Genomic DNA, 18,143 nt, shown 5'->3' on the forward strand with positions numbered 1-18,143 from the left:
GCCGAGCGACCTTTTGTAGTCGTTTCTCTGAAGCTCTCAGGTCAGATGAAGGTTTGTCGTACCTGTCGATCGATCTCGTGCAGCCGGTACTCGATGGCTCGCTCCACGTACTCCTTCCTGTTGGAGAACGTGAGCGGGATGCTGTTTCCTCCGGGGATGATGGGAACCATCTTACCGTCCGCACTCTGCCCGACAAACGAATCCAGAGGAATCATCTGCAGAACAAAACCCAGACACATCAGAACAACAAGTCAATGTAACTGTAAAGCCATCGGAGGAGACAACTCCACTACTGGATTTATTTTATCTTGGGCTGAAAGATGTGTCTGACATTTTTATTTACTTCCTTAAAAACAAAAACACATTTACAGTTATGACGCTGGAACAACCCTGAAGTTATTCATCTTTTATTATATGGTAAAGTCTAACAGCAGGCCTGGTAACCAGCGTTTTCTTTATATACATACACATTTATATATATTTATTCATATCTGCACTTTTGGTGTCACCCTAAGGAATCACTCCTGAGAAGTTTTTCTGTTTCCTGTCACAGTGAAGTGAAATATCTGCCAGTCTCTGATAGAGTTCGGTAGATTTGGTTTCAAAGACTCTCAAAGATGTCCATGACCGCCGTGTTTAACTATTCATCTTTAAACGTTACAGTTACGGAAAAACAAGTTTCCAAATTCACAATTCTTCATAATGAAAAATCAAGCGGCAGCTGTTAATCCAGAAGTGACTTGTTGTTGTTGAGGTCACAGTGATTCAGTCTGTTCTCTCCACCGTCAGACACAAAGAGTCAGTGAACCGTCAACGTTACATGAAATTGTTCAGACTGCTTTTATGAATAATTAAGCAGAACATTTATTCTCAGAACTGTTTTATTTCATCGGCTGCTCTGTGAAAGTTTTCCTCTGAATTAATAATAATGCAACCGATCGGATACAAGATCTGAACTGATCTTTTCATTTATTCTCTGACCGATGAAGCAACAACAGGTTATAATCTCGCTCGTCTGACATCGAGTCAAAGCAACAGAAAAAGGCGAACAGGAGACTCTTTCTCTCCGTCCTCTCCTGCCAAAGCAGCAGATGCAGCCCCTTCCTCTCCTCCCCCGGCCTGGCTGACGGAGGCGGCCGTGCAGTGTTGTGGCTCCGACACCAGCCCCCCCCCCTCCGTGGGCTGGGAGCCGGGCCAACGCTCCGCCTGGCAGGATATGCTGCATCAACAGCGGCCCTGGCATTCCTGCAGAGCGGGGCTTTACAGAGCGGGGGTTGTGTGAGGTTGTTTGGACAGAAGAGGGGCTCCGGGACGCTTTCTGCTGCTCGCGCCAGCCTCGCTGTGGGTTTTTTTCTTTGGGTGTGGTGGGAGGGGTGTGTGGTCTGTGTCAGTAATGACCTGAGCCACAGACGTGCTGATGTTTTATCAGCGCTGGGAAAGAACAGAGTGTACCAGCACAGAGAGGAGAGCCCCCCCACAACACCCGGCTAACAGCCACATCACCGTCACTGATTCAGGGTTAATGTTAAACTCTGTTGGCTGTAAATAGGATGAACCTTCTATAAATCACATGGTGTCACTGCCGGGTGTGGCGTGGTGATGGTATGTGACATCATTAGAGGTTTGTTTTGGTTTGCGACTCTTCGGTCCGTCTGTGGGAATAAAAACAGGCTCATGAGGCCGCGAGCCGGCTGCTTATTATCTGTGTGATCCTGCTGAATCAAGCGTTCACATGGCCGAGGAGACGTAAACACGCTGCCCACACTGTCAAAACAATTATCACACATCCTGAGAGTCTGTGGAGATTAATCTTAAATACAGTGCGATGACGCTGCGATCTGCAGCAGGTGAGGATGTGAAGGTAACTGGTGTTTACTGCTGAGCCTTAAAGGATGTGGAATGACGCTGGTTCAGTTTTTATACGCAGTAAAAGTCGCCAGTTTACATTCACAGTCATAAATCCAACCTCGAGATGTTTGGCTTTTCACCGTGTTTCTAACATAATGTACATCATTTTAGTTATTACCTTCAGATTAGTTCTGTGACGTCGCTCTGCTTTATGAATCTCTACACAGAGGTGGAAAGTAACAAAGTACAAATACTTTTTTTTCCTTCATTTTTTCATGTATCTGTACTGTACCTGAGTATCTCTGTGACTTTCCCTCTCTACATCTGAACACAAACATCTGAACTTTCTCCTCCTCACAGCTTCAAAACAGCCTCGTTACTTTAGTTTGATGCATTTGAGGTGAATTATGGATTATTGTTATTTGGCATCATCGCACGCCGCCTTCCCAACATCACAAGACTGATGTCGACCTATCAGAGCACATCACGCATGGCAGACGCAGCGAGACGACACAAAGACGTAAGAAGACGTGAACAGACAGAGAGGGAGGCTGAATGGGGAGAAAAGGCGTGTTAGTGTCTCGTATCTGCAGAGAGTTTCTTATTTTCTCTCTTTGTTGCTGCTCGGGACGCTTTACCAACCCAACATGTGGCTGTTTGACGTCCTGGGAATGAGACTCAACTATCAACTATCTTTGTGGTGCGTTCAGGAACAGCTGGGACAAATCCTACTGACTCTACCTTTAACTTTAATAGTCTTTGAATTATATTAATATGACGTGAGCTTCAGTTAGCTTTGACCACAAATGTCCTTCAGAGGGAGACTTTTTACTGTGATACTCTGAGTACATGTCAGAGCCTGTACTCTATTACTTTTACTGGAGTAAAGAATTTATGTGCTTTTGCCACCTCTGCCTCGGTGGTTCGATGATGCCACTGCAGCTGCAACTAACGATTGTTGTCATTATTGATGAATTTGACGATTATGTTCTCGGTCTATAAAATGCCAAAAAATCAGTTTCAGCCTCAAATGTCTTGTTTTGTCCACAACTCAAAGACATTCAGTTTACTGTCACAGAGGAAGCTGCAATCAGAGAATTTTCATAAAAAATTACTCAAAAAAGTTGGTGATAATTTAATAATTATTTTTTAGGTCACAACTAGCAGTTTAATCGATTAATCCTTGTATCTCCAGATATGATGACTTTTACAATGAGAATTCTACCGTACTGTTCATACTGAGGTATTTATTCTTTATGCTGAGTGATGTGTGTTTTTTTTTTTATTAAATATGAAATAAGATCCCTGAAGTTTGTCTGTTACACACTTTTGATCACGACCTGCAGTAAGTGGAACATTTTACAATAATTAATAAACTGGTCGGTGCTCTCTGGTGGACAAACTCTGTAATGGAGACTCTGTTTCTAAATGACCTCAACAGTTTCTGTTTCTGCTTCTCTGTCATGACATTTTTGTTACTTATCAGGTTACACACACAGCATTACGATATAACTGCATTAAGATAATATCAGCCTCTGTGATCTTTCAGTCGGGCTCTAAAGGAACGACTTTATGACTCCCTGGCAGAGGAGATCTGGTTTCAACGGGACCTTCCTGGCTAAATAAAATAAAAATGTCAATTTGGGATTTTGATATGATTTTTGGTTGCAGACTTCTGATTTCTTCAAAGATTTAAACACTGAAGTTCTGCAGTTTTGCTCATCTAAGGCAGAGTCCCGGTTCATGAAAACAATCGACTGATCAGAGTTTTTGTAGGAAGAATTAAGAATCTTCCAAAATACCTGCAAACCCACATCCATGAAATACAGCAACAGAGGCGGAGAAACCTTTGAGGTAATTTACAAAGATTACTGTATTTAATTGAAGTAAAAAATATTAAGTTAACAGCTCCAGGAAACCACCACTTAATCCTCATCACCCAGATGGTTTCTTACACAGAACCATCTGAAGAGGCGCACCAGAAACTTCTTGGTGAAGGGCAGCCATATTCAAAAAATACTTGGCAGGTGATTGGACGAACCATCTGTCTATCACCGTCTATCACAGCCAATCAGATCAACAGTAGGAGCACGCTACCACCAGCGGGCCAGTTGGTAAGTCGATCTCTTCCAGAAGTCAGTGGAGAGAAGACAGGAAACATCTTCGTTCTTTTTTTTCAATGAAACTCTCCAGTTCTGATAAAACTGATGTTATAGCAGCTACACAGAGTCCGAATTCATTTTTCAGCACATTTACTGTATAACATGCATCAATCTCACACCTCCCATTAAATAAAGAATAAAATGAAATATTAAAAAATAAACCAAACCAAGGCACTAGAAATCTCCCACATAACTCCTTCACCTGATATCAAAACGTTTTTCCCACCTCATGGAAATTATCCTCGGTGATGCCGCTGTCTTCAATGTGAAGAATGCTTTTGAGCGTCTGCACATAAAGCAGGTCCACTTCCTCCAGGTCCTCCAGCAGCAGAGGGATGCAGCACAGCTGTTTCCACACCAGGGGGGCCAGGTGCAGGTCCAGGGGCTTCTTGGTGCGGATGGCCACGCCCATCAGGATGCCCAGGAACTTGAACTGGAGCATGTGCTCGTCCATGCATGCTGACGGGTTGAAGAGGAACCTACACAGATCAGAGCGGACACAGATACTGTTGATACAAATGATGAGTTGAAGATGACGGTGAGGTGATCAGTGAGTTGACAGAGAAAGGCGGGAATGCTGCTTCATGTTTCTCCTCACCTGTCTCTGTTGTAGCCGACCTCTGCGGTGGCGTTGGGGGAGGGGATGAGCAGGTCGACCACGCCCGTCTCCAACTCCTACAAACAGAGAAATATCACTGTATCAGAGGACATCAGCAGCCTCCTGAATGACTAAGAATCATTTTAGATAACATGAGCATACCTGACACATCTCTGTGATGGTGTCATCAAACACGCCCCCTGCGTCGTCAGCGCCCTCTCCCACCAGTTTGACCTTCCAGGCCCTCGAGGGCAGTCGGAGGTCCGAGGCGTTCAGCTTCACAACCTGACGAGCGATCTGCACGAAGATGGGTTTACACTTCCGACCGCTGCACACAGTTACAGGCAAATAAAGGCAGAAAAAACAGAACTGTAAGTTAAACAAAGACGCAGGTTTGTGCAAAAATAAGTAAATCTTAAAAACAAACTTCAATAAGACAAAGTCGGGTGGAGTACCGACCGTGTGGAGATCCGCTTGACGGTGATCTGGGGGCCGTAGTTCTTGCCCTGCACCATGGTCTTGCCGATGGAGCGCACCATGGGCAGAGTGTAGACTCTGGGGGCCAACAGGGGCCTCAACTGGCCCTGAACGATCCCCCAGGTACCAGCGTTGTAGTGGGAAGTACAGCTCTGCAGAGGGACAGATACATTCACCATCATTACTGTGGTACAGTGTGTGACACAGCAGTTTGTTCCCTGCAGTCAGACGTCACATAAAAAATACTGATCTTTTGATATTTTAATCTTCATCTACAGCCTGAAGTGAGGTTTCATTTACTACGTCCGTGTGTAAAATCTTCTTAAAGCAAAAACAAACTTGATTGGTGTTTTACAATCATAAGATACTCGACTGAGTCAGACATCATCACACAGTGTTTTCTTTTTTCTTTGGTAAATCTACAGCTGTAGCTCCACAACAATAATTCATGTTTATCAGGGTTGAGCTAGAAGTTTTCTTTCTGTGTCCTGGTTCTGTGCCGACCTGGTTGTTGGGGCTGAGGTTGAGCAGCCTCCACGATGAGTACATGAGGTCGGAGAAGTGGTAGAGGAGTCGTAGGCGAGCCCTGACCGCCTCGATGCTGACCTCCTTCAGCCCGTTGTACTGCGGAGGCACCGCCACAGGAAGACCCAGCTGGAGAGGAACCGACGAGCCTGAGGAGGAGGAGAGAGAGGAGGGAGGTGTTAAAGGAGGGGCGAGAGGTCAGTACGGTATATAGAGGAAGTGATACAACTATGAATTCAATTTACAAATATAACAAATTCAACTTGGTGAGTTGCCGCCACAAATCACACTGAACTCTACATGTAAAGTGTAAAAACTGTGGTCACAAACCAGGACAACGGGACACAGTGTGTAAGCCGAGCCTTCAGCTCACGTGTATGTGCGAGGTGGATTGGTGTAGACATGGATGTATGTACAGTACACGTGTGCATATATGTACAGATGTGTTTGTATGGATATGAGCACTAATCTACTTTTTTCCCTGTATTGAACTTTTTGATATAATAATAATGCTTTACGCTACAACAGGGAACTTTGTTCCTCTCTTCTAAAACACCGTTTTGTCATGTTGTTCTGTTTCTTTAGGCGTGCTGGTTTGTACCCCTTTGACCTTATGTAATAATAAAATAGCGTACCTACAGTACAAGTCGTAAACATTTAACAACAACATATGTTTGTGCTTTATGGTGAGTGGCAGCCATCCAGAACTCCGTCATAGTTTATGAGGTATTCACACATGTTTTCAGTTTTCCTGTCCAGTTGTTTGGCTGATAGTGAATCTTTATTTCTTTCTGTACATGAAATTCCTCAGTGTTTGTTCTCCAAACATCCCGGTGCTTCATCTGACAACAATGAGCTGAACCAGGTCTGGTATTTACTGTACTTCACCTTCCATCAGCACTGCAGGAAATCTGACCTCCAGGATAAAGTGTCGCCCATCAGGCATCCTGTGGCATGTTAGGACGAGTGTGTGTGTGTGTGTGTGTGTGTGTGTGTGTGTGTGTGTCTCACCTGGTGCTCGAGGCGGCACAGAGGGAGCCGTCCATGCAGCACTGTGGCAGCGTCCAGCAGAGATCTGGTGGATGTGTTTTCCCTGCAGCATCGTCGCCACTGTGGGTTCTCTAACATGGTTGGTGTGACCCAGACCGAGCTAGACGACAAAGAGACAAATAAAAGTCAGGTGAATTAATCATTAATTAATCATATCAACCAAAATTAAACATGAATTCACTGATTCTTTTTGTTCAAACAATTAATCACCTGGTCTGTAAAATGTTTTTTTTCCAAACAAACAGTCAGAAACTCAAAAATATGCAGTTTACAATCATAGAAAACTAAAAAAAACATCATATTTTTTCTTTAAATAAATGACCAAAATTGAAGCTGATTAATTTTCTGACAATCAATTTATGAACAAATTCCTTCAGATCGTTTTTTAGGATTATTTGTAAAATGTTTTAAGATTTTAAACAATCAACTTAGAACAACACGAAACCGACAATACAATGTAGACAGCCTGACCCTAATCCCACTTAAACCCACTAAGATCAGCTTTTGTGTGCAACGGGAATGTGTTAACTCTGCATTTACACCCTGGTCAGTTGACTCTGCAGTAGACAGTGTTTTTCACCTCAGCTTTGATCTAAACGTAAGACCCGAGTGAACACGCTAAATCTCGACGCACTGTCAACATCCGGTGGTGGTGCGTAAATAAAGAAGGATTTTGGGATGCCGTCTATTAAGGACGTTTTATTACTGGACACGGTGTTGGAGGTGGAGCCCCGTTCATTCATATGAAAGCTGCTCAGTGGTGTTTTAAAGACAAAAAGCAACTTCCCGGCTGTGAAAATACCTGAATCGTCGACCGAGCCGGCTAACTTCCGGTGTAGAGCCCGGCTAACTTGAAGGGGGATAAAATAATTTAATCATGTGGCTCTTCGAGACTTTCCAAATGTTATTGGACCGAATGGCTCAAATTATGACATTTCGCAGGGGTCGTGACGCTCAAAAGCATTTATCCGTTTTACAGACGCCTCTTTCACAACGGGTCTATTGTCGTTTTCCCATCTGTTACAACTGTTTCCGGCACGTGTGTGACGTGAAACGTGACGTCAGTGACGTACAACGTAACGCTTCAGATAAACATCAATAGGCGATTTTTAGCGGGTTGACCTGCGTTTAATAAACCTGTGTCGATCTGCTTATGTTGGTAGAAAAGCGGTATAACAAACACTAAAATAAGCAGATGTAAAATAATGCACACCCTGAGAGGATGAAAAAAATTAGGATGCAAGTATTTTTTAAATTTAGTAGCTGTTCTGTGGGCTTGTCTTTTTCTTCGTCCTTTTATTTCACTTTTAAAACAACATGAAGCACATTTAAATCTCAGATTGTGGATCTGAATTTACTGAAATTCATTATTTCCAGAGCCGACGATGAGAAATGTTATGAACAGAGTCTCCTCATTCTGTCATTATTGTTATTGACAGTTTCCCTCTGTTTTGTTTTGTAATATTAATATTATCAATCAGACTGACTGACAGGCTCTCAGCGGGGGGTCAGTGTGTGTCAGCAGGTTACCTGTCCCTCTGAGTTGCTGCCCCAGGTGTAAACGTCTCCTGTGGAGGAGAGCACCAGAGTGTGTTCAGCTCCCACAGCCACATCCTGGATGTGGATCCCTGACAGAGCCGGCACCTGCTGGGGCCGGTTGTGGTTCCTGGCTCGGCCTTCAGGGAGGCCAATTAGACGGTCTGCAGCAGGAAGGAAAACAAATATGTGAACGATACGACAAAGAAAAAAACAACACAAATGATCTTAACATGAACTTTATTGTGAAAATACTGCAGCTGTCTTTTTTGCAGCAGGACAAAAGGTTTTAGATAATTACGGTATATGACTATGATATTTTTTTTACAATAGTAGAACTACAACTAATGACTTGTTTTATCATCAACTCATCTGCTGGTTATAATTATTTTGTCTTCATTGTTTGAAAATAAGAGATCAATTGATTTATCAATTATCAAAATAATCGCTGATTAATGTTCTTCCAACTGGCTAACTGTCGTTCATGTTAAAAATCAGATCAAATGAAATAAACATGAAACCACAGCGTACCTTGACCGAACGTGAAAACTCTGCCATCTTTAGTTAAAGCCACAGAAAACTGAGTCCCACAGGCCACTTTGCTGATGTTGATTCCACACAGCACGTCCACTTTCTGAGGAATTAAAATTTCAAAATAAACCTTCGTTACATTCACACAGTGACAACATCATGTAAAATTAGTTTTAAAGGTGAGACGTGGGCTTCACAGAGCCGCAGCTCCTACCTGAGGGGAGGACTTCGCTGTTGAGTTTCCAAGTCCCAGTTTCCCATAATCTCCATCCCCAAAAGCCCAAACCATCATCCCGTCAGCAGAGACGACTAACGTGTGGTTCAAACCACAAGCCACCTGAAGAGGAACACATGACGAGAGAAACTCTGAGACGTCTTCAACCATCTGTTTACATCAGCCTCCAAACACAGCCAAAAGATTCACGCTTCAGGCTGTAGTCCTGTCTGAACGCCAACAGTAACTGTGGCACACGAACTCAGCATCACCCGTCACCTTTTTCATTTAGTCAGCTCTAATGTTGTTCATTCCCACCTGTCCGACTTGATATCCCTCCAGAGCCGTGACCTTCTCTGGCAGCTTCTTGTTCGATGTGTTTCCCAAACCTAGTCGGCCGTAATCACCGTTACCGAAAGTGAAGAGTTTCCCATCAGCTGTGACCACGGCAGAGTGTTTGAACCCACAGGACATCTGAAGGAAACAGAGCAAAGTTAGTAACCCTGACCCAGAGTCAGAAGGAAAGAAAAAATCAAAAATAGATGTGAATCCACACAAGTTGAGACTGACCTGCACCACCTCCTCTCCCTGCAGCGCTTCAATCTGTCTCGGTCGGCGCTGGCGGTCGCTGTTCCCGTGGCCCAGCTTACCGTAGTCGCCGTCCCCCCAGCTGAAGACCTCACCGCTCTCCGTCAGAGCCATGGAGTGACCGTCACTGCCACATGATGTCACCAGCTGAGTCACAACGAAACCTGAGGGACAAAGAGACGACCAAACAGTCAGGGTACAGGTGAGGAAACATTACAGGTGTATCAGCTTCATAATTCTGCATCTGGACCTCTTGAGTAAAATCTGTAGGCACAAGCTATTACTTCAATGTGTCAGGTAGGTATTTAATCAATATTTCATATCTTCTGCTGTTCATCTCATTTTCAGCTTTTATTATGAATTAATCAGACTCACAACTCTCTCACCACTCATGTCCTTCTTAACTAATCAAATCTGATTACAGTAAGAGAGAAACAAAAGGATTCTGATTGGATACGATGCGATCAAACTTGAACCCGTCAGTATGTTTGGTAAGAACAGCGGATATTTCAGCGGCACCTTGAAGAGCTGAGATGACGGTGAGAACATGCAGGTCGTCAGAGTTGCCCTGCCCCAGGCGGCCGTAGCTGCCCTCCCCGCAGGCCAACACCGTCCCGTTAGGCTGGATCACAAAGGTGCAGTTCTGACCACACACCACCTGACGGAGGAGAGCAGGTGGAGAAGACAGAAGTTAGTAAGCAATAATCACATTTTATGACATTGAACTACAAAAGTGATCAGATGTGAAGCTGGTAAATAAGGTTCTGTACAAAAACTGCAGTTTGATCATGATTCAAACTCAAAAATCCAAAATCAATTCAAACTCCAGCGATTTAAAAAACGGTCAGAATCAAAGCAGCAAATTGTATTTCTTTGCTTTTTTAATGTAAAAATATGCGTGTGCCACCTCTTGTATTAAAGCTTTACAACAATCTCATGTGTCCTTGGGCCTCATGTGATGTAACTGGGTGTGATTACAGGCTACTGGATGGTGTTTTGTGGACGTAAAGAACAGGTATGTGTGTACCTGTTGTGCCTGAGAGAAGGACGGGGCAGTGGTTGGCACCAGGATGTTTCTGCCAGCTTCTGCCAGCTGCCCGTGTCGCCCTGCACCCCACAGATACACATCACACTTCCCCCCGAGGTGCCAGTCCTGCAAAAAGACCAAAAATAAAACGGTTTAAAATAGTGGTTATGACTGTCTGAGGAGGATAAACACAGACAAACCATTTATTAAAGTTAATCCAGGTATCAGTCTAAATTACCTCTGGTCTGGAGGTGGCCCAGGACATGATCTGCTCATCCATACCAGACCCCCATTTACTGTTGTCCTGGACAAACACAGAGCAGAGACTGTTATTACACGCAACGGTAGGTGTTCATTTTATTATAAATGACAGCTCCAGCAGTTAAATCAGCAGCAGTAGCCTCCCTCACCATCAGCAGAGCCATTTCATCTTTAGGCACCGGCTCCAGGTCGGGAACGGAGAACGACTCGGGGAAGGTGGCGCCCCGAGCGAGGGCCTCCGCCGCTTTGACTGTTGTAGAAAAACAGTCCAACCAGGCCCACTCGCTGGCGCACCACACGGCCGTGCCGGACTCTGGAGGGCAGTGTCGGAGGGGCGGCGGCACAGGGGGGCGACAGAGGAGGTGGTCCAGGTGGAGGCCGACAGCAAGGGAGGCCAGGCACTGCATGTAGGGGCTGTGGACGAGCTGCTCCCCACAAACTACGTGAGGCTGGAAGGTAAGAAGAAAAACACAATCAACAACGACCTGCAATGACTTTGAATTTGAAAATGACATCATCCTCATTCTGTTCTTTTCTCAGGTCGCCTGGTCTACCTCTACTGACTTATACGCATTTCCGAGAATGCCCTTCAACGGCCCTCAGAGAAGCAGACATTTAAAAAACATAAACATTTAAACTTTATTCTAAAAGTCTACATTTTAGTACTACACCTCTTATCACCACACCAACAGGACGTAGACACACTTTAGCTCTGTAGCTTTCTGTGCTATTTATTTTGTGACTGTGGGGGAAGAATTCGGTCTCTGTGCTTCATTTCTACTCGCAGTATGTAATCTGCTGAGCTCATTTGCTTTGCCAGATGCGTCTGGTCTATTCCACTGGATTTCTATCCAATCTGGCCTGAATCAGGCCAATCACAACTGCTTAGACCATCACCAGTCAAGATTTGAAAAGACACGTCACACATACGTTCGCTTACAACATATCGACTAAGGCGGGTTGATGTAGCTGAACAAATTATCACGATAAAATGTTTAATTTCAGCCGTTTACTAACAGTTACTGATCATTTTTTGCTCTTAAGATTTTAATGAATGTTGAATTTAACCACATTTCGGTGTTTTGATTATAAAGTTATTTTCTAATTAAAAAATAGAGTAAGAATTTGCTAATTTGCTGCCAAGTTTTAATCAATGTGCAATAAACACCAAGCTGTGATTATGATTATGAAAGATGATTTTTTTGTAATTATCTTTTTATTGATATCAAAATACATAATTCCTTCCACAAATTACATAGATTGTAAAGACTATATTAAAAACATGACTGTGGAGAAGATATTAAATGTCTCTGTACCTTCTCGTAGGCGTACTGCTCCTGCAGCATGACGGGCAGCCTCTCCAGGAAGGCCCTCATGCAGGGCGCCATGTTGAGACCGACGACGCCCTGCTTCTTCAGAGCTGTGCGGCAAGTGGCCAGCACATGGTTGGACGCCATGAACTCTTTGGAACAGTTCACAACCAGCACGTCCTGGAAATGAAGCAGACCAGAGAGTAAATAAATATGAATTTAATTTTAGTGATGCAGCTAGAAACACATGAGTCAGGCCAAGATGTCTTACCTTTGACCTGTTGGAGCAGACGGCGACGCCCACATCTGGGATCCAGACTATGTTCTGGATCGCCCCTGAACCGGCTACCACTGTCTGGAGGACTGAGCCATCCTGTTAGACACACACACACACACACACACACACACACACACACACACACAAAAACACACACAGTGGAAAGGCATTTAGTGTGACAGTAAACAACAGTGTGATCTACAACTGCCAGTAAGACGAGTGTGTGATGAATCATTTGTTCTGTTCACCTCTGTGTTTACACAGTTTGCGTTTCACATACATCTGTTTATCTGTGTTGAACCTGCTGTACTTCTATATATCCTGTGTGGGTGTTTTCACCTCCATCTGTATGTGTGTGTGTGTGTGTGTGTGTGTCTCACCCGCAGGGACCAGATGTTCATGAGGCCTCCCACTCCTCCAGATGCCAGAGCCAGACCGTCGGGGCTGAAGGCCAACGTTCTTACTGGAGTGATGTGACCCTTCAGCTGGAAAACACAAACCGCTCCATCTCCTGACCACCGGGAAGACTGCAACACAGCGACAGCATGTCAATCAAAGAACGCACCGTCTTTACCGAAATAGATTTGTGATCTGTTCAAAACTGTGGCATCTCTCCTCAGACTCTGTGTACGTACAGAGAGAATAACTGGCATGATAACTTGGTCTGAATGTTCAGAGATATTTTTAAGATGAGGCAACATTCATCAAATGTCCAGGGATTTATAATCTACAGCAACTGATGGACTGTCGATTTGCACATATTTATATTAACTGACAGAAGTGTATACAAGCTCTTACTCTATCTTTATCTTTATTTTTAACTGGCAATAGACAACTTTTGAGCTTTAACCTCTCATTCTGAAGTAAATACTGATGTTAAAGTGTAATGGCTATAGAAAAATGACACCGTCCACATATACATTGGTTCCCTATAAACCTCTCTTTCAGCATGATATTCAGTCTGCGTCCCGGAAAAACAAGGACGAATTACGGCACAAAGGAAGCACGTCATTGTGCGACCAAAACAGGATGAGGCATTGTTGCTGATCAAAATGTAATTCTTACGGTTGATTTTTGCTTTGGACAGCAGCCAGGCAGTACCACAGGGAAACACTCCTGAATTTTCCTCTAAGGATTAATGAAGGCTTATTTTATGTTATCTTATCTAATCATAAAAAGCCATGAGCATTTTATCCTGTTTACATGAGTAGTTACTGATTCAAGTACCATGAATTTAGGTTTTGCTTCGTGCTCCCACCATCCCTCTGAGTCAGATGGAGAGGATTCTGGAAATTAGAGATGTCTTGAGGGACGGTCCAGACTGACACCAGGCCGTTCTGACAGCATCTGAAAAACACAGAGACATAAAACCTTTAAAATATTCGTCTATGGATATAAATTAACCTGGGAATGAAAATGTTCCTGGAGATTACAGCTGATAGAAAGTTTCAGACTGGAACTCTTTGAGGAAAAGAGAAACTGTCTGTATCTGAGGACGACCTACACGGCGAACATGCTGAGGGGCTTCGGGCCATGTCCAGGCAGGCTGCACCAGGCCACACCGTTGACCAGGGAGGGGTGTCTCAGACTCTGCAGGCAGCGCCAGCCGGAGCCTGAGTCAGAATCCGGACTGGCCCACAGCTTCACCGTCTCCTCTTTGGCACAGGTCAGCAAGATCTGACCGGTAGGACTCCATTTCATACTGGAGATCGACTCCTGTGGATACAACACGCAGAAAGATTCAGTACAGAGAATTAAAACAACTGATTCTTTATTCATGTGGGACTAGTTTACCTTGTGTGCATCAATGACCACGATGGCTCCTTTTTCTAACGGCTCTTTGGATCCTATCAGCAGCTTGCCATCTGCGTAGCCCACAGCGAACGGCTTGTCTTCACTGTACCAGGCGATGTGCATCACTGCCACTGAAAGAGGAGGAAACGTCACTTTGTTAGACACGTGCACAATTATCAAAGATTTTAGAGACAGATATTTAATCTTCATACCATCTTTCCTGTAGCAGTGCTCCAGCTCGGTGCGGTGCATAGTGGAGGTATCCAGCACCTCGATAAGGCCCAGAGATCCATCCATTCGACCCACCAGCAACATGTCTTTGGGTTCCCCGCACCACAAAGACTCCACCTCCTCCTTAGGCCACGACAACGCCGACACCCAGTGAGGCTGCACATCCAAAAGACCCTTGCCACCTGAGAGGAGAGGAAGGAAGTTCACAGTTAGTCTAGAGCCGTTACCCCGGTCATTTTATCACAGTAAGATTATATATTTATACTGTATACATTATAAGCAGTTTAAGTTCACTGAGAGGCAAAATCATGGACTGTAGCTCGAACGTATCACACAGCAATGCCTACAGAATGATGGTTATACATAGAATGGGTTTAATTTGCTTGTGCAATAAGGACACAGTCACATTTCAACGTCACAAGAAAAAAACGTGCTCATGAAAGCTAACAGGAATGTGATTGTGGACTTTGATCCTCGAGGCGATTGAAAGTGGCCGAGGACAGATGGTGCATGCTGCAGGGTGAGTGGGAGGCAGGAAACAATGATTGGACGGCATTCAGTCCCCGGGCAGATTTATTTTTAATGGGAACCATAAAATCTTAATGCCCTCTCATTCAAATTCTGTGGACCTCACACACCGCTGATGCACGCTGAGCAACATAACACAATTTACACTGACACAGTTCGTCAAAACAACTCAAATGGAGCTCATCATTAACATACTGTATAATAAAGTAAAAACAGACTGAAGACCTCAGAGGAGCTGTAAAAATAAATGCTTACCGTTAACTTGCCAGATGTTGACCATTTTCTCCATGGCTGAGGCCAAATATTTCCCAGTGACACTCCATGCCAGAGGAGACAAGCAGGGGTCGCTGGGAGATCCCAAACCTGACATGGCCTCCTCTGAAGAGCCGTCGCTGAAGAGAGAAAACACAGACCAAACACAAATTAGACCAAAACATAAAGCTGTATTCATTTAAAAACATCTGATATAAGATCAGCTTATAAAGAGTCTGTGGGAATGTGTTTGCAAACTGTTGCCTATTTACACATCCAGCTTTCTTTCATCTTTCTATTTTCTCTTTACTGTCCCGTTTCTCCTCCTGGCATTTTGTTTTCAGGACTGAACTGCATTTCTTTAGTCTAATAAGGCGTGTGCATGTGCATGTGTCTCTCTCTGTCCTCCCAACATCTGTTTTTAACATGGTGTCCTGGTAAGAAACCTTCTCATATTGCAGCTTAACAGTACACTAATATATATATATATATATATATATATATATATATATATATATATTTGAGAAAAATAACATCAGATTTATTGCTCATACTTTGGTCGATACTAACATACTGCTGTATCTGCAGGCTGGACATGGGACTGGTGTGTTTGTGTTTCAGAAAGTCTTACTCCTTGTTGAAGATGCAGGTCTGTTGGAGGGTGTACTGGCTCTTGGTCACGTTCCACATCCTGACCGTCCCATCAGTTCCACTTGTGGCCAACAAGCCTTTTTTACTGCTCCAACCACACGTGATGACCTGAGTGAAACGGAGAAAGTCTTTAATATCAAAAGGTTCTGAGCTGTGAACCAGCCTGGGAACACACTCCTGATCCTGTGCTGACTCACTCTGCTCTGATGAGCCTCCAGTTTGATGAAGGAGCACTTGCGCAGGTCCCCCGCCATGTCGGCAAAGGTCTGCGGCCGGCTCTGGTTGTTGTCGCGGTCGTGGGCGGCCAGCGTGCGGACCAGCTGCTGGGCAGCCCACTGGCGGTGCTGGGAGGAAAGCCTGGAGGACAGGCAGCAGGCCGCCAGAGCGTTGGCCAGCTCCAGAGGCCCTACAGCGGAGGGATTATGGGAAGGATGGGCATACAAATGCGCAATTAGACCTGCTCGACATGGAACACAAGGTGACAAAGTTGCCCGGTGAGTGAAGGAAGGACCATGAATGAAAGAGACAAACATGACAACTCAAAAAGGACAGAAAAAAACAAAAAGTTGACCCAAGAGAGGAAGAGACAAACTGGCACCAGCATGAGTCATGTGTGAATGAAAGCTTAACAAACATTACTGATCAATTACTGCATGAATTACACAAACACATGTTTACAATCATGAGATGATAAACATGTAGGTCAGCATAAAAGACATAGAAAACATTGCCTTGACATCAAACTTGTTGAAAAACACATTATTGAATCCAGTTTGTCGTTTTTAAAAAGGTCAATTTTTTTGAGAAAAAAAAAAGTAATATGTCTTTGTAAGTCAAGGAAGTGTTATCGTCTATTACTCTTACATAAAACATTTCTAATATTTGCAGAAAATAAACAAGCAAAACAAAGCAACAGCCTTTACCATCAGTTTCCACTATCTACTGTCACAAGAACTGACAAATGAAATATGATTCTGAGATATGAAGACAACCGATGAGACGAAGAAAATGCACATAATCAACTACGAACATATTGGATCACACGGGACAGCAGCTCAGTTTTACATCCTACAAACCTCTTTTCTCCATATCAGCCTTGTCATAAGCAGGTCTGAGTCTGGCCCCTTTATCTGCCAGCAGGGCCACCAGAGCCTGAGTGACCACAAAGTTAGGAGAGGTGACGAGTTTGTTCTCCTCGGCTACACCTCGCAGGAAGCTGGGTAGGAATTTCCTCTGGATGGGGTCGTCCACTGTGGTCAGATTCATGCCAGTAGCTGCAGAGATCAGGTTCTGGAAAGGAAAAACATATTGCTTTAATACAAGTTGCAGTTTAACTTTTAAACAGACAAACACAGTAAACTGGGAACAGATCAGAGAACAATAACAATAATAACACCTGCAGCTTACACAGTGATCACTGCTGGCATATAAAGCAGCTTAACAGTCATTTGATTTCAGTATCGAGATTTGTTTGTTGCCTTTATTTGTTTGACACAATAAAAAAATGATTTATTTCTGCTCTTGTATTTATTTTATATGTTATCTGTTGGATAATTTTTACAGGCTGTGAGATTTGGGAATTGTTACATGATGCTTCTGCAGTGGTACACAAATAATGTACAGTGAGAAGAAAGGACTATGTGATGTGATATAACTGAGCAGATTGATGAGTGAAAAATAAAAGGGCGTTCTGACCACGTTAATGTAACATCCCCAGATCAAACCCTTTACTCTCTCCCCTTTTTTCTGTAACCTCTCTATTGTCCTCTATCTGAATAGGAAAAGTGCCCCAAAAATGTAAAGAGTAAAGAAGGTAAAAACACTAACAAACAGACTAGCTCAAATAAAAATGATAAAATAAATAAATCTGTGATATGAATGAAATACCAGTCTGATGAGGAACTTTGTGTACCTGAGTGCAGAGCTGCACCAGCAGCTTGGCAGCGTTGGGACTGTTGGAGGCCAAGCAGCCCACGGCTGTGCTGAGGTAAGCCAGGCAGGAGATGGGTTTGCTCGCCTTGGCGGCCCCTCGAGGCCTTTCAGCGTGACCAGAGCCAGCTGTAGGACTGGTGGAAAGACCTGCTCGGCCCGCCGCCGCCAGGCACATCAGTCTGACCAGAGTCCTGATGTCAGTCAGACCGAGAGACTCCAGACCTGCTGCCAGGCTGCAGCTCGAACCGCTGAGTGGGTGGAAGGAAATGTGAAGAAGAGAGGGAGAGAGGTCTGTTTATGTATAACAGTCAGAAAGCTCTGCTTCCATGACAATGTGCATTTTTTAATGAT

General features: G+C 44.1%; 1 protein-coding gene across 1 annotated transcript in view; it reads right to left on the reverse strand.

The window, feature by feature from the left end:
- The window catches only part of herc1 (HECT and RLD domain containing E3 ubiquitin protein ligase family member 1), a 63,263-nt gene that overhangs the window by 2,697 nt on the left and 42,423 nt on the right, over window positions 1-18,143 (reverse strand). Inside the window, 29 exon segments of the mRNA XM_073464037.1 lie at window positions 63-215; window positions 4,237-4,489; window positions 4,609-4,685; window positions 4,771-4,936; window positions 5,068-5,237; window positions 5,590-5,759; window positions 6,622-6,760; window positions 8,191-8,360; window positions 8,728-8,830; window positions 8,942-9,064; window positions 9,260-9,415; window positions 9,512-9,693; window positions 10,049-10,187; window positions 10,557-10,682; window positions 10,795-10,860; window positions 10,967-11,266; window positions 12,134-12,307; window positions 12,399-12,500; window positions 12,785-12,931; window positions 13,650-13,691; window positions 13,694-13,751; window positions 13,909-14,120; window positions 14,199-14,329; window positions 14,411-14,611; window positions 15,213-15,349; window positions 15,841-15,968; window positions 16,058-16,266; window positions 16,937-17,150; window positions 17,773-18,040. Of these exon segments, the coding sequence (XP_073320138.1) occupies window positions 63-215; window positions 4,237-4,489; window positions 4,609-4,685; window positions 4,771-4,936; window positions 5,068-5,237; window positions 5,590-5,759; window positions 6,622-6,760; window positions 8,191-8,360; window positions 8,728-8,830; window positions 8,942-9,064; window positions 9,260-9,415; window positions 9,512-9,693; window positions 10,049-10,187; window positions 10,557-10,682; window positions 10,795-10,860; window positions 10,967-11,266; window positions 12,134-12,307; window positions 12,399-12,500; window positions 12,785-12,931; window positions 13,650-13,691; window positions 13,694-13,751; window positions 13,909-14,120; window positions 14,199-14,329; window positions 14,411-14,611; window positions 15,213-15,349; window positions 15,841-15,968; window positions 16,058-16,266; window positions 16,937-17,150; window positions 17,773-18,040 (4,516 nt within the window).

Source organism: Pagrus major, chromosome 4 (assembly GCF_040436345.1).
Source record: "Pagrus major chromosome 4, Pma_NU_1.0".
Taxonomy (NCBI): Eukaryota; Metazoa; Chordata; class Actinopteri; order Spariformes; family Sparidae; genus Pagrus; species Pagrus major.